This window comes from Myxine glutinosa, chromosome 7, assembly GCF_964187855.1.
Source record: "Myxine glutinosa chromosome 7, kmMyxGlut1.1, whole genome shotgun sequence".
NCBI lineage: Eukaryota > Metazoa > Chordata > Myxini > Myxiniformes > Myxinidae > Myxine > Myxine glutinosa.
Genome location: NC_136267.1, coordinates 89,137,529 through 89,153,196, shown reverse-complemented (window position 1 = coordinate 89,153,196; position 15,668 = coordinate 89,137,529). Strand labels below are relative to the sequence as shown.

Genomic DNA, 15,668 nt, shown 5'->3' with positions numbered 1-15,668 from the left:
CACTATGTGCGATAATAATCAGGGGCACACTATGTGCGATAATAATCAGGGGCACACTGTGTGTGATAATAATCAGGGGCACACTGTGTGATAATAATCAGGGGCACACTATGTGCGATAATAATCAGGGGCACACTATGTGCGATAATAATCAGGGGCACACTGTGTGCGATAATAATCAGGGGCACACTGTGTGCGATAATAATCAGGGGCACACTGTGTGCGATAATAATCAGGGGCACACTGTGTGCGATAATAATCAGGGGCACACTGTGTGCGATAATAATCAGGGGCACACTGTGTGCCATAATAATCAGGGGCACACTGTGTGCGATAATAATCAGGGGCACACTGTGTGCGATAATAATCAGGGGCACACTGTGTGCGATAATAATCAGGGGCACACTGTGTGCGATAATAATCAGGGGCACACTGTATGATAATAATCAGGGGCACACTCTATGTGATAATAATCAGGGGCACACTCTGTGTGATAATAATCAGGGGCACACTCTGTGTGATAATAATCAGGGGCACACTGTGTGTGATAATAATCGGGGGCACACCGTGTGTGATAATAATCAGGGGCACACTGTGTGCGATAATAATCAGGGTGACACTGTGTTTGATAATAATCAGGGGCACACTGTGTGTGATAATAATCAGGGCCACGCAGTGTTTGATAATCAGGGGCACACTGTGTGTGATAATAATCAAGGGCACTCTGTGTATGATAATAATCAAGGGCACACTGTGTGTGATAATAATCAAGGGCACTCTGTGTGATAATAATCAAGGGCACTCTGTGTGTGATAATAATCAGGGGCACACTGTGTGTGATAATAATCAAGGGCACTCTGTGTGATAATAATCAGGGGCACACTGTGTGATAATAATCAGGGGCACACTGTGTGCGATAATAATCAGGGGCACACTGTGTGCGATAATAATCAGGGGGCACTCTGTGTGTGATAATAATAATTAGGGGCACACTGTGTGTGTGATAACAATCAGGGGCACTCTGTGTGTGATAATAATCAGGGCCACTCTGTGTGTGATAATAATCAGGGCCACTCTGTGTGTGATAATAATCAGGGGCACACTGTGTGTGATAATAATCAGGGCCACGCTGTGTTTGATAATTAATAATCAGGGGCACACTGTGTGATAATAATCAGGGGCACACTGTGTTAGATAATAATCAGGGGCACACTGTGTTTGATAATAATCAGGGGCACTCTGTGTGATAATAATCAGGGGCACACTGTCTGATAATAATTAGGGGCACACTGTGTTTGTTAATAATCAGGGGCACACTGTGTTTGATTATAATCAGGGGCACACTGTGTTTGATAATAATCAGGGGCACACTGTGTGATAATAATCAGGGGCACGCTATGTGATAATAATCAGGGGCACGCTGTGTGAAAATAATCAGGGGCACACTGTGTTTGATAATAATCAGGGGCACGCTGTGTGCGAAAATAATCAGGGCCATGCTGTGTTTGATAATAATCAGGGGCACACTGTGTGTGAAAATAATCAGGGCCATGCTGTGTTTGATAATAATCAGGGGCACACTGTGTGATAATAATCAGGGCCAATCTGTGTGTGATAATAATCAGGGGCACACTGTGTGCGATAATAATCAGGGGCACACTGTGTGCGATAATAATCAGGGCACACTGTGTGTGATAATAATCAGGGCCACTCTGTGTTTGATAATAATAAGAGGTACACTGTGTGATAATAATAAGAGGTACACTGTGATAATAATAAGAGGTACACTGTGTGATAATAATAAGAGGTACACTGTGTGATGATAATAAGAGGTACACTGTGTGATGATAATAAGAGGTACACTGTGTGATGATAATAAGAGGTACACTGTGTGATACAAATAAGACGTACACGGTGTGATGATAATAAGAGGTACAGTGTGTGATAAAAATAAGAGGTACACTGTGTGATGATAATAATCAGGGGCACACTGTGCTAGATAATAATCAGGCCACGCTGTGTTTGATAATAATCAGGGGCACACTGTGCTAGATAATAATCAAGCCACGCTGTGTTTGATAATAATCAGGGGCACACTGTGTGTGATAATCATCAGGGGCACACTGTGTGATAATAATCAGGGGCACACTGTGTGTGATAATAATCAGGGGCACACTGTGTGATAATAATCAGGGGCACACTGTGTGTGATAATAATCAGGGGCACACTGTGTGTGATAATAATCAGGGGCACGCTGTGTGTGATAATAATCGGGGGCACACTGTGTGTGATAATAATCAGGGGCACACTGTGTGCGATAATAATCAGGGGCACACTGTGTGTGATAATAATCAGGGGCACTGTGTGCGATAATAATCAGGGGCACACTGTGTGCGATAATAATCAGGGGCACACTGTGTGCGATAATAATCAGGGGCACACTGTGTGCGATAATAATCAGAGGCACACTGTGTGTGATAATAATCAGGGGCACACTGTGTGTGATAATAATCAGGGGCACTGTGTGCGATAATAATCAGGGGCACACTGTGTGCGATAATAATCAGGGGCACACTGTGTGCGATAATAATCAGGGGCACACTGTGTGCGATAATAATCAGAGGCACACTGTGTGTGATAATAATCAGGGGCACACTGTGTGTGATAATCGGGGGCACACTGTGTGTGATAATAATTTGCACACTGTGTGTGATAATAATCAGGGGCACACTGTGTGCGATAATAATCAGGGGCACACTGTGTGTGATAATAATCGGGGGCACACTGTGTGCGATAATAATCAGGGGCACACTGTGTGCGAAAATAATCAGGGGCACACTGTGTGTGATAATAATCGGGGGCACACTGTGTGTGATAATAATCGGGGGCACACTGTGTGCGATAATAATCAGGGGCACACTGTGTGTGATAATAATCCGGGGCACACTGTGTGCGAAAATAATCAGGGGCACACTGTGTGTGATAATAATCAGGGGCACACTGTGTGTGATAATAATCGGGGGCACACTGTGTGATAATAATCAGGGGCACACTGCGTTAGATAATAATCAGGGGCACACTGTGTGATAATAATCAGGGGCACACTGTGTGTGATAATAATCAGGGCCACTCTGTGTGTGATAATAATCAGGGCCACACTGTATGTGATAATAATCAGGGCCACGCTGTGTTTGATAATAATCAGGGGCACACTGTGTTTGATAATAATCAGGGGCACACTGTGTGATAATAATCAGGGGCACACTGTGTGACAATAATCAGGGGCACACTGTGTTTGATAATAATCAGGGGCACACTGTGTGATAATAATCAGGGGCACAGTCACACTGTGTGATAATAATCAGGGGCACGCTGTGTTTGATAATAATCCGGGGCACACTGTGTTTGATAATAATCAGGGGCACGCTGTGTTTGATAATAATCAGGGGCACACTGTGTTTGATAATAATCAGGGGCACACTGTGTTTGATAATAATCAGGGGCACACTGTGTTTGATAATAATCAGGGGCACACTGTGTGATAATAATCAGGGGCACACTGTGTTTGATAATAATCAGGGGCACACTGTGTGATAATAATCAGGGGCACACTGTGTGTGATAATAATCAGGGGCACAGTCACACTGTGTGATAATAATCAGGGGCACGCTGTGTTTGATAATAATCCGGGGCACACTGTGTTTGATAATAATCAGGGGCACGCTGTGTTTGATAATAATCAGGGGCACACTGTGTTTGATAATAATCAGGGGCACACTGTGTTTGATAATAATCAGGGGCACACTGTGTTTGATAATAATCAGGGGCACACTGTGTGATAATAATCAGGGGCACACTGTGTTTGATAATAATCAGGGGCACACTGTGTGATAATAATCAGGGCCACTCTGTGCTTGATAATAATCAGGGGCATACTATGTGATAATAATAAGAGGTACACTGTGTGATAATAATAAGAGGTACACTGTGTGATAATAATAAGAGGGACACTGTGATAATAATAAGAGGTACACTGTGTGATAATAATAAGAGGTACACTGTGTGATGATAATAAGAGGTACACTGTGTGATGATAATAAGAGGTACTCTGTGTGATAAAAAATAAGAGGTACACTGTGTGATGATAATAAGAGGTACAGTGTGTGATAAAAATAAGAGGTACACTGTGTGATGATAATAAGAGGTACACTGTGTGATAATAATAAAAGGTACACTGTGTGATAATAATAAGAGGTACACTGTGTGATAATAATAAGAGTTACACTGTCTGATAAAAATAAGAGGTACACTGTGTGTGATAATAATCAGAGGTGCACTGTGTGATAATAATAGGAGGTGCACTGTGTCATAATAATAAGAGTGTACACTGTGTGTGATAATAATCAGGGGCACACGGTGTTTGATAATAATCAGGGGCACACGGTGTTTGATAATAATCAGGGGCACACTGTGTTTGATAATAATCAGGGGCACACTGTGTGTGATAATAATCAGGGCCACTCTGTGTTTGATAATAATCAGGGGCATACTATGTGATAATAATAAGAGGTACACTGTGTGATAATAATAAGAGGTACACTGTGTGATAATAATAAGAGGGACACTGTGATAATAATAAGAGGTACACTGTGTGATAATAATAAGAGGTACACTGTGTGATGATAATAAGAGGTACACTGTGTGATGATAATAAGAGGTACACTGTGTGATAAAAAATAAGAGGTACACTGTGTGATGATAATAAGAGGTACAGTGTGTGATAAAAATAAGAGGTACACTGTGTGATGATAATAAGAGGTACACTGTGTGATAATAATAAGAGGTACACTGTGTGATAATAATAAAAGGTACACTGTGTGATAATAATAAGAGGTACACTGTGTGATAATAATAAGAGGTACACTGTGATAAAAATAAGAGGTACACTGTGTGATGATAATCAGGGGCACACTGTGTGTGATAATAATCAGAGGTGCACTGTGTGATAATAATAAGAGGTGCACTGTGTGATAATAATAAGAGTGTACACTGTGTGTGATAATAATCAGGGGCACACTGTGTGATAATAATCAGGGGCACACTCTGTGATACTAATCAGATATCCACTGTGTGTGATAATAATCAGATGTACACTGTGTGTGATAATAATCAGATCTACACTGTGTGTGATAATAATCAGATCTACACTGTTTTTTTTTTTGTTTGTTTGTTTTTTCTCCTACAGGTCTATGTCTGATATACTCTGTGATTATTATCACACACAGGTCTGATATACTCTGTGTGTGATAATAATCAGATGTACACTGTGTGTGATAATAATCAGATATACACTCTGTGTGATAATAATCAGAGCCACTCTGTGTGTGATAATAATCAGATATACTCTGTGTGTGATAATAATCAAGGACACATTGTATGATAATAATCAGGGGCACACTCTGTGATAATAATCAGGTGTGCACTGTATGTGATCATTATCAGGGGTACACGGTGTGATAATAATCAGGGGCACACTCTGTGATACTAATCAAGGACACATTGAATGATAATAATCAGGGTCACACTCTGTGATAATAATCAGGTGTGCACTGTATGTGATCATAATCAGGGGCACACTCTGTGATACTAATCAAGGACACATTGAATGATAATAATCAGAGGTACACTGCATGTGATCATTATCAGGGGTACACTGTATGTGATCATAATCAGAGGTACACTGTGTGATAATAATCAGGTGTGCACTGTATGTGATCATTATCAGGGGTACACTGTATGTGATCATAATCAGAGGTACACTGTGTGATAATAATCAGGTGTGCACTGTATGTGATCATTATCAGGGGTACACTGTATGTGATAATAATAAGAGGTACACTGTGTGATAATAATAAGAGGGACACTGTGATAATAATAAGAGGAACACTGTGTGATGATAATAAGAGGTACACTGTGTGATGATAATAAGAGGTACAGTGTGTGATAAAAATAAGAGGTACACTGTGTGATGATAATAAGAGGTACACTGTGTGATAATAATAAGAGGTACACTGTGTGATAATAATAAAAGGTACACTGTGTGATAATAATAAGAGGTACACTGTGTGATAATAATAAGAGGTACACTGTCTGATAAAAATAAGAGGTACACAGTGTGATGATAATCAGGGGCACACTGTGTGTGATAATAATCAGAGGTGCACTGTGTGATAATAATCAGAGGTGCACTGTGTGATAATAATAAGAGGTGCACTGTGTGATAATAATAAGAGTGTACACTGTGTGTGATAATAATCAGGGGCACACTGTGCTAGATAATAATCAGGCCACGCTGTGTTTGATAATAATCAGGGGCACACTGTGTGTGATATTAATCAGGGGCACACTGTGTGTGATAATAATCAGTGGCACACTGTGTGGTAATAATCAGGGGCACACTGTGTTAGATAATAATCAAGGGCACTCTGTGTGTGATAATAATCAGGGGCACTCTGTGTGTGATAATAATCAGGGGCACACAGTGTGTGATAATAATCAGGGGCACTCTGTGTGATAATAATCAGGGGCATTCTGTGTGTGATAGTAATCAGGGGCACACTGTGGGTGATAATAATCAGGGGAACTCTGTGTGTGATAATAATCAGGGGAACTCTGTGTGTGATAATAATCAGGGGAACTCTGTGTGTGATAATAATCAGGGGAACTCTGTGTGTGATAATAATCAGGGGCACACTGTGTGTGATAATAATCAGGGGTACACTGTGTGTGATAATAATCAGGGGCACACTGTGGGTGATAATAATCAGGGGAACTCTGTGTGTGATAATAATCAGGGGCACACTGTGTGTGATAATAATCAGATGTGCTCTGTGTGTGATAATAATTAGATATACACTGTGTGTGATAATAATCAGAGCCACTCTGTGTGTGATAATAATCAGATATACACTGTGTGTGATAATAATCAGATATACTCTGTGTGTGATAATAATCAGATATACACTGTGTGTGATAATAATCAGATATACTCTGTGTGTGATAATAATCAGATATACACTGTGTGTGATAATAATCAGATATACTCTGTGTGATAATAATCAGATATACACTGTGTGTGATAATAATCAGATATACACTGTGTGTGATAATAATCAGATATACACTGTGTGTGATAATAATCAGATATACACTGTGTGTGATAATAATCAGATATACACTGTGTGTGATAATAATCAGATATACTCTGTGTGTGATAATAATCAGATATACTCTGTGTGTGATAATAATCATATTTTCTCTGTGTGTGACAATAATCAGATATACACTGTGTGTGATAATAATCAGATATACACTGTGTGTGATAATAATCATATATACTCTGTGTGTGATAATAATCAGATATACACTGTGTGTGATAATAATCAGATATACTCTGTGTGTGATAATAATCAGATATACTCTGTGTGTGATAATAATCAGATATACTCTGTGTGTGATAATAATCATATTTTCTCTGTGTGTGATAATAATCAGATATACACTGTGTGTGATAATAATCAGATATACACTGTGTGTGATAATAATCAGATATACACTGTGTGTGATAATAATCAGATATACACTGTGTGTGATAATAATCAGATATACACTGTGTGTGATAATAATCAGATATACACTGTGTGTGATAATAATCAGATATACACTGTGTGATAATAATCAGATATACACTGTGTGTGATAATAATCAGACATACTCTGTGTGTGATAATAATTAATCAGATATACACTGTGTGTGATAATAATCAGATATACAATGTGTGTGATAATAATCAGATATACACTGTGTGATAATAATCAGATATACAATGTGTGTGATAATAATCAGATATACACTGTGTGTGATAATAATCAGATATACACTGTGTGTGATAATAATCAGATATACACTGTGTGTGATAATAATCAGAGCCACTCTGTGTGTGATAATAATCAGATATATACTCTGTGTGTGATAATAATCAGATGTACACTGTGTGTGATAATAATCAGATACACTCTGTGTGTGATAATAATCAGATATACTATGTGTGTGATAATAATCAGATATACACTGTGTGTGATAATAATCAGATATACTCTGTGTGTGATAATAATTAGATATACTCTGTGTGTGATAATAATGAGATATACACTGTGTGTGATAATAATCAGATATACTCTGTGTGTGATAATAATCAGACATACTCTGTGTGTGATAATAATCAGATATCCACTGTGTGTGATAATTATCAGATATACAATGTGTGTGATAATAATCAGATATACACTGTGTGTGATAATAATCAGATATACACTGTGTGTGATAATAATCAGATATACTCTGTGTGTGATAATAATCAGATATACTCTGTGTGTGATAATAATCAGATATACTATGTGTGTGATAATAATCAGATATACACTGTGTGTGTTAATAATCAGATATACACTGTGTGTGATAATAATCAGATATACTATGTGTGTGATAATAATCAGATATACACTGTGTGTGATAATAATCAGATATACTCTGTGTGTGATAATAATTAGATATACTCTGTGTGTGATAATAATCACATATACACTGTGTGTGATAATAATCAGATATACTCTGTGTGTGATAATAATCAGATATACACTGTGTGTGATAATAATCAGATATACAGTGTGTGATAATAATCAGATATACTCTGTGTGATAATAATCAGATATACACTGTGTGTGATAATAATCAGATATACACTGTGTGTGATAATAATCAGATATACTCTGTGTGTGATAATAATCAGATATACACTGTGTGTGATAATAATCAGATATACACTGTGTGTGATAATAATCAGATATACTCTGTGTGTGATAATAATCAGATATACACTGTGTGTGATAATAATCAGATATACACTGTGTGTGATAATAATCAGATATACTCTGTGTGATAATAATCAGATATACACTGTGTGATAATAATCAGATATACACTGTGTGATAATAATCAGATATACTCTGTGTGTGATAATAATGAGATATACTCTGTGTGTGATAATAATTAGATATACACTGTGTGTGATAATAATCAGATATACACTGTGTGTGATAATAATCAGATATACACTGTGTGTGATAATAATCAGATATACACTGTGTGTGATAATAATCAGATATACTCTGTGTGTGATAATAATCAGATATACACTGTGTGTGATAATAATCAGACATACTCTGTGTGTGATAATAATCAGATATCCACTGTGTGTGATAATAATCAGATGTACACTGTGTGTGATAATAATTAGATATACTCTGTGTGTGATAATAATGAGATATACACTGTGTGTGATAATAATCAGATCTACACTGTTTTTTTTTTCTTTTTCTTTTTTTTTTCCCCTACAGGTCTGTGTCTGATATACTCTGTGATTATTATCACACACAGGTCTGATATACTCTGTGTGTGATAATAATCAGATGTACACTGTGTGTGATAATAATCAGATATACTCTGTGTGTGATAATAATCAGATGTACACTGTGTGATAATAATCAGATATACACTCTGTGTGATAATAATCAGAGCCACTCTGTGATACTAATCAAGGACACATTGAATGATAATAATCAGGGTCACACTCTGTGATAATAATCAGGTGTGCACTGTATGTGATCATAATCAGGGGCACACTCTGTGATACTAATCAAGGACACATTGAATGATAATAATCAGGGTCACACTCTGTGATAATAATCAGGTGTGCACTGTATGTGATCATAATCAGGGGCACACTCTGTGATACTAATCAAGGACACATTGAATGATAATAATCAGAGGTACACTGCATGTGATCATTATCAGGGGTACACTGTATGTGATCATAATCAGAGGTACACTGTGTGATAATAATCAGGGGCACACTCTGTGATACTAATCAAGGACACATTGAATGATAATAATCAGAGGTACACTTCATGTGATCATTATCAGGGGTACACTGTATGTGATCATAATCAGGGGTACACTGTATGTGATCATAATCAGAGGTACAATGTGTGATAATAATCAGGTGTGCACTGTATGTGATCATTAGCAGGGGTACACTGTATGTGATCATAATCAGAGGTACACTGTGTGATAATAATCAGGGGCACACTCTGTGATACTAATCAAGGACACATTGAATGATAATAATCAGAGGTACACTTCATGTGATCATTATCAGGGGTACACTGTATGTGATCATAATCAGGGGTACACTGTATGTGATCATAATCAGAGGTACAATGTGTGATAATAATCAGGTGTGCACTGTATGTGATCATTAGCAGGGGTACACTGTATGTGATCATAATCAGAGGTACACTGTGTGATAATAATCAGGTGTGCACTGTATGTGATCATTAGCAGGGGTACACTGTATGTGATCATAATCAGAGGTACACTGTGTGATAATAATCAGGGGCACACTCTGTGATACTAATCAAGGACACATTAAATGATAATAATCAGAGGTACACTTCATGTGATCATTATCAGGGCTACACTGTATGTGATCATAATCAGAGGTACACTGTGTGATAATAATCAGGTGTGCACTGTATGTGATCATTATCGGGGGTACACTGTATGTGATCATAATCAGAGGTACACTGTGTGATAATAGTCAGGAGCACACTCTGATAATAATCAGGGGTACACTGTGTGTGATAACAATCACGGACACATTGTGTGATAATTATCACGGACACATTGAATGTGATCATAATCAGGGGTACACTGTGTGTGACAACAATCACAGACACATTGTATGTGATCAGTTTCATGGACAAATTGAATGTGATAATAATCAGGGGCACACTGCATGTGAAAACTAGAAAGGGCAATCAGAGATTGTCGACCCTCGCCAGGACGTGTTTTCAGTGGTTTTTAAGGCTTTTGGGATAAAACAAATATGGCGGCTGAACCACGCTACCGATGACGTCATCATTATTTTTGTTTTCTCCACCAATTTATCCCTAGATGATGCTCAAGAAATTTCATCTTGATCGGATGAAGTTTTGTACTTGTCGAATCATGACGTCATAATGGAGGCACATATTACATCATAATTAATAATTATATTTTATTCCACATGAAGACTTCTTTACAATGAGCCATGTCTCAATTTTTTCTATGCAGCGCTTTCGGAGATATAGAGGTGCACAATTTTCCGGTTTTTCCAAGATGCTGGCCTTACCACGTGACCTATGACGTCATAATTATCATTAATAAATTCTACAGGTGGAGTAGCACCGATGGTGAAAATTTCCTGTCAATCGGACCAACGGTTGCAGAGAAAATCATATTTATTCTGTGCGGACAAACAAACAAACAGACAGACACAAACAAACGGACTCAAATGCAATAACCTCCACTCTGGCGAGGGTAATATAATCAGAAGATTGCTCGTGAATGAATAAATGATGATCTGTGCCATACTCTATACAAAGTGTTCGTGCTGCTAAAGCAGTTCCTTGGCACACATTTTGTTGGGTGGTTTGGTTACACTGGGCGGTTAGTCAGGAAATTAATTTTGAATTTGTTCAGGGTGCCGGCAATAGCTCGCCTACTGTTCATGTAAGGCGCCATCTTTAACATCCACAAAATAATGCTGCCAGACAGGAAGTCCAGTTTAACCTCCTTCCGGTGCATGGCACACACATCGATGCCTCACCCTGCCTGTGAAACACCAGTATGACCTGTTAACAACTGGTTCGAGATTCAAACCCAGGCTACCCAATTCAGAGGCCAGTGCCATCGTGTGCATACCTCTAGGCTATCCTGCCTGCTTGAATGATGGGATAAGTTGTACTAAATATTATCAACATCCTAAACTCATTATACCTGGTGCTGGGGAGCTGTTTTTGTGCTTTGTGTTTTGCCGGGATTCTTTCATCCACGGGAAGATCTGCTTGCTCATAGTTGCTGAGCTCGCACCTGGAGCAGAACCCACGAGGGGCTTGCCGCCACCTTTGGTGGATGAGGCGCCGGTCGGTGCGTTCGATGCCGGGGAAAGGTTGGCTGGTTGTGCCACTTGCTTTTCCTGGGAAGGCTGAGCGGCCGGAAGCGATGGTTGTCCTCCTCCACCAGCACTGACGGGCCGCAAGCAGCTCGGCCCGCCAAGCTCACCTCCCTTGGGCAGTGAGGTGGGGTGAAGGGAGCATTGCGAGCGGCCATAGTCGTGAGCACTCCCATAGGCCTGGGCCTCATAGTTGTAGCCATTTGCAGGAGCCTGATATGGATAAACCCCAAAGACAGCCGAGTTGTCATAGAACGTGGCCTTCTGCATGTCTTGAGGAGCAATCACACAGCCTCGCGGCTCTCCCACGGAAGCACATTGGCGCACCGGGCAGCGCGTGCCTGCTGGCGCTTCGTGCCAGCAGCTCCAGCAGGGCTCCTAGCACAGGGGGAGGGAGAACAAGAGAAAGAGAAAGAGTGTAAGGCGAGTGGATATGGGGAGGTGGAGGGAGGGAGAAAGACGAGGAGTAATGGTGCTGCTCTGGCCATTTGTCTTTCCGTCTTCTCAGCAACAATGTGGCAAACTAGGACAGCAGGGCCAGCTCCGCTCAATACTAATAGTCTTTAAATGAAGGATGCAATGGCAAGCGCTCTGCCTGTGTTTCATTAGAAATCTGAACGACGGGACGTGAGCCCGTTATGATTTCTTTATTTGTAAAATGGGTGTCGTTTTTAGAAAAACAATTGGAGGTGAAAGCCAGTGGATTCCCACAGATTCTGGCCATGTTACTTAGGATCCAGAGGCATTGTTCCATGGAGGAGGGTGAGGATGAGGATGAGGAGATGGTGGTGGAGGAGATGGTGGTGGAGGACATGGTTGTGGAGGACATGGTGGTGTAAGAAGGGGATGATGATGATTATGATGATGATGATGAGCTCGAAGAGGTGGAGGTGGAAGAATTTGACGAGAATGTTGAGGTTGATGTTTGGGCGCTGGCAGGTATGAATAGGCCAAGTTTGTACATCCTCGCTCACTCCTCAATAATCTGAGTTCATGGATGGCAAATGGAGTAAGCTCAGAACGGTGTGTGAATTTACAGCCCAGGTGACCTGTAATCATCCATAAATCCCATAAAATTGAGGTGGTAGAAATTTTAAAAACTCCTCATTGGTTAGTCACCAATTAATTTTTTACGAACTCGTGTGTGCCTACATGGTGTTCACACTTAAATAAATTATGCACTTGTACAAGAGATTTCTTTTGTAGCACCATCAATGTGTGTTTAGGGTTTGTTTCATTTCAACAAAATTCTTACTTTCTTTCTTACACAATATCTAGTCTTGTCTCTATGTTCATCTCGGGTTCTTTTCTTTCTCACCTTTCCTGTTATGTCCTTCTGGTATTCTCACATTTCCTATGTTGGTTTGTTGTTCTTATACAATAGACACCGGACAAATTTTGGTTCAAACAGGAGGCACAGATTTTGCTGGAATCATATGAGGTTTTCTCAAGATTGGCAAAATGGCAGCGTCTGCCTGCGGGTCCAGGGTGAATAGGTTTGTGGAGATTGGGGGATGGGGGTGGGGAAGGAGTGTGTCCAAAAGGTTAGCACATAAAACGGTTCAGTGGACTGGCTATATGTTGGTAGAGGTAAAAACTGAGGATAAAGAGAGGAAAAAGGGGGAGGGAATGAGGGGGCAGAGGAGGGAGGAAAAGCGGTAGAAAGAAAGAAGGTGGATGTGTGTGATAGGGCGCACATACTGGAAGATGACGAAGGGGAGTTAGAGTGAAGAATGATGGAGGGTGTACTGGAGAATAGCTGGGTGTAATGGGGGAGGGGTAGTAGAGAGGAGCATGATGGGATGGAGAGAGCATAGAGCGGAATATGATTTTTAAAAGATTGAGAGAAATAGCAAAATAGTATTTAGGATAGAGGATGATGGATAATGTAGGGAATAGGTAGAATAGAGGTGTATGGAAGGGGGTATATTGGAGTATGACACAAGGAAAGTAGCAGGGAGTATGCCAATAACAAGGTGGTCTGGAAGATGACATAGAGGGGATTAGAGGTAGGCAAGTGCCTCGAGTTAGCGCCGGTGAGTGCATCCTTGTGAGTGCACGACCAGCGCACCATCAAACCCGCTTTTCTGGCCACATGGCCGCGACGATCTGTCTCCGTCGGGTTCTCGGCCTGGGGTTTATTGTTACGTGCTCGTGACCTCACAGCCCGTCTCACAATCTACCTGCTAAAACGTGATGGATCGCGCAGCTACATTTGCCAGCACTGCACCGGCTCACTGGCCACTCAGGGCTGGCCGCCCATTGAGGCCCTATTTAATGATTGGCCAGCGTTGGTTAATGAGCAACCAGCGGCCGAACATCAGAGGTGAAAATACGAAGAAAGCGCCGAACAAAGAGGAAGGGCACGACTCCGGCCTCTTCTCTGGGCCGCAGCTCAACAAAGCGGACCGGCCACTTGACGTGGAAACGCAGCTATTGTTTCATTGGAGCATTTACAAGGGCGAGCTATAAACAAATACCCCTAATAGCGCTATTTGGGGCGATATATTCCTAATTATTCTGGCAACGCTTGCCAGTAACAAATGGGTAATGGTTGAGCGTACGCTCAATTTTATGCACGTTTAATTGATCCGCAGAGCCTGATTAAAGAGCAATGCTGTAAAAATCTGTTTTCTCGTGCCTTTACGAAATTAAAGGCCCGATTGATTGAATTTTTATCGCGTAATGTTTCCCCAGGACAAATCTGTTAGAAACTCCGACTTAGAGAAGATTGCTCCGCCTGGGCTGTGCCACGGTGCGCGAAAATTAAGAGCCGCTCGTCCGAATTTGGAAAGAGCTGTGTTAATAAAACAAGGAAGTGTGTTTTTACAATTGCTATATTAATTACACCATCAAAATTGCTTGCGGAAATTGTGATTTAGGATCATTTCGAGCGATGGTGCGATCATGTAGACCGATTATATGTTTACGCACGTATCATTGGGTCTCTGGCATTCTTTCTACTGGAAAATTATCGACAATCCTTCAACGAACCTACGACAAAATGACCCGAAAATGTTAGCTAAACTTCAATGCGTAAAAATCGACCTTCAGGCCACATTTGCAAACTCTGAAGTCTTCGAAGGAGTTGAGACACCTGACGTCCTGTCTAAACTGCAAGCCAACAAAATGGAGTTGATGCGTTCAACAAAAGCAGCGAACTTAAGAAGAAAGTGGTAAGCACGAAATTATCCCAAATCCAGCATCACAATCCATTGAGGAAGGAATTTCAATCAATGCAGTGACGGTAAGCAATGGACGACGCCCAAGCAAATGGGAACTCCATCCGTGTATGCATTGTAATGCAATGGTGGGGAAGATGCCCGTGAAAACACACGGCCATTATTAGAACGTTTGGTCGCTCAGGAACGTGCTGAGATCGGCCAAGCGGCCGTCTTCTTCGCTACGGTCGTGTCCCGCAGGCACGAATGCATCCATCTCTCCGTAGGAGCGGCGCTGGCTGATGATAATGGCTAATCAGCCACGCGGTGGAGTAATGCGCCCTGTCCACATGTCCGAGCGTTAAGTGCGATGTCCGCGCCTTTCGTGCAATCGC

General features: G+C 40.7%; 1 protein-coding gene across 6 annotated transcripts in view; it reads right to left on the bottom strand.

Annotated features, from left to right (window-relative positions):
- The window catches only part of HOXD3 (homeobox D3), a 198,445-nt gene that overhangs the window by 64,641 nt on the left and 118,136 nt on the right, over nt 1-15,668 (bottom strand). For all 6 annotated transcript variants that reach the window (XM_068122685.2, XM_068122686.2, XM_068122684.2 and 3 more), the window contains one exon: nt 11,938-12,490. In XM_068122685.2, coding sequence (XP_067978786.1) covers nt 11,938-12,382 — 445 coding nt within the window. In that variant the 5' untranslated portion in view covers nt 12,383-12,490. The remainder of the gene's footprint in view (nt 1-11,937; nt 12,491-15,668) is intronic.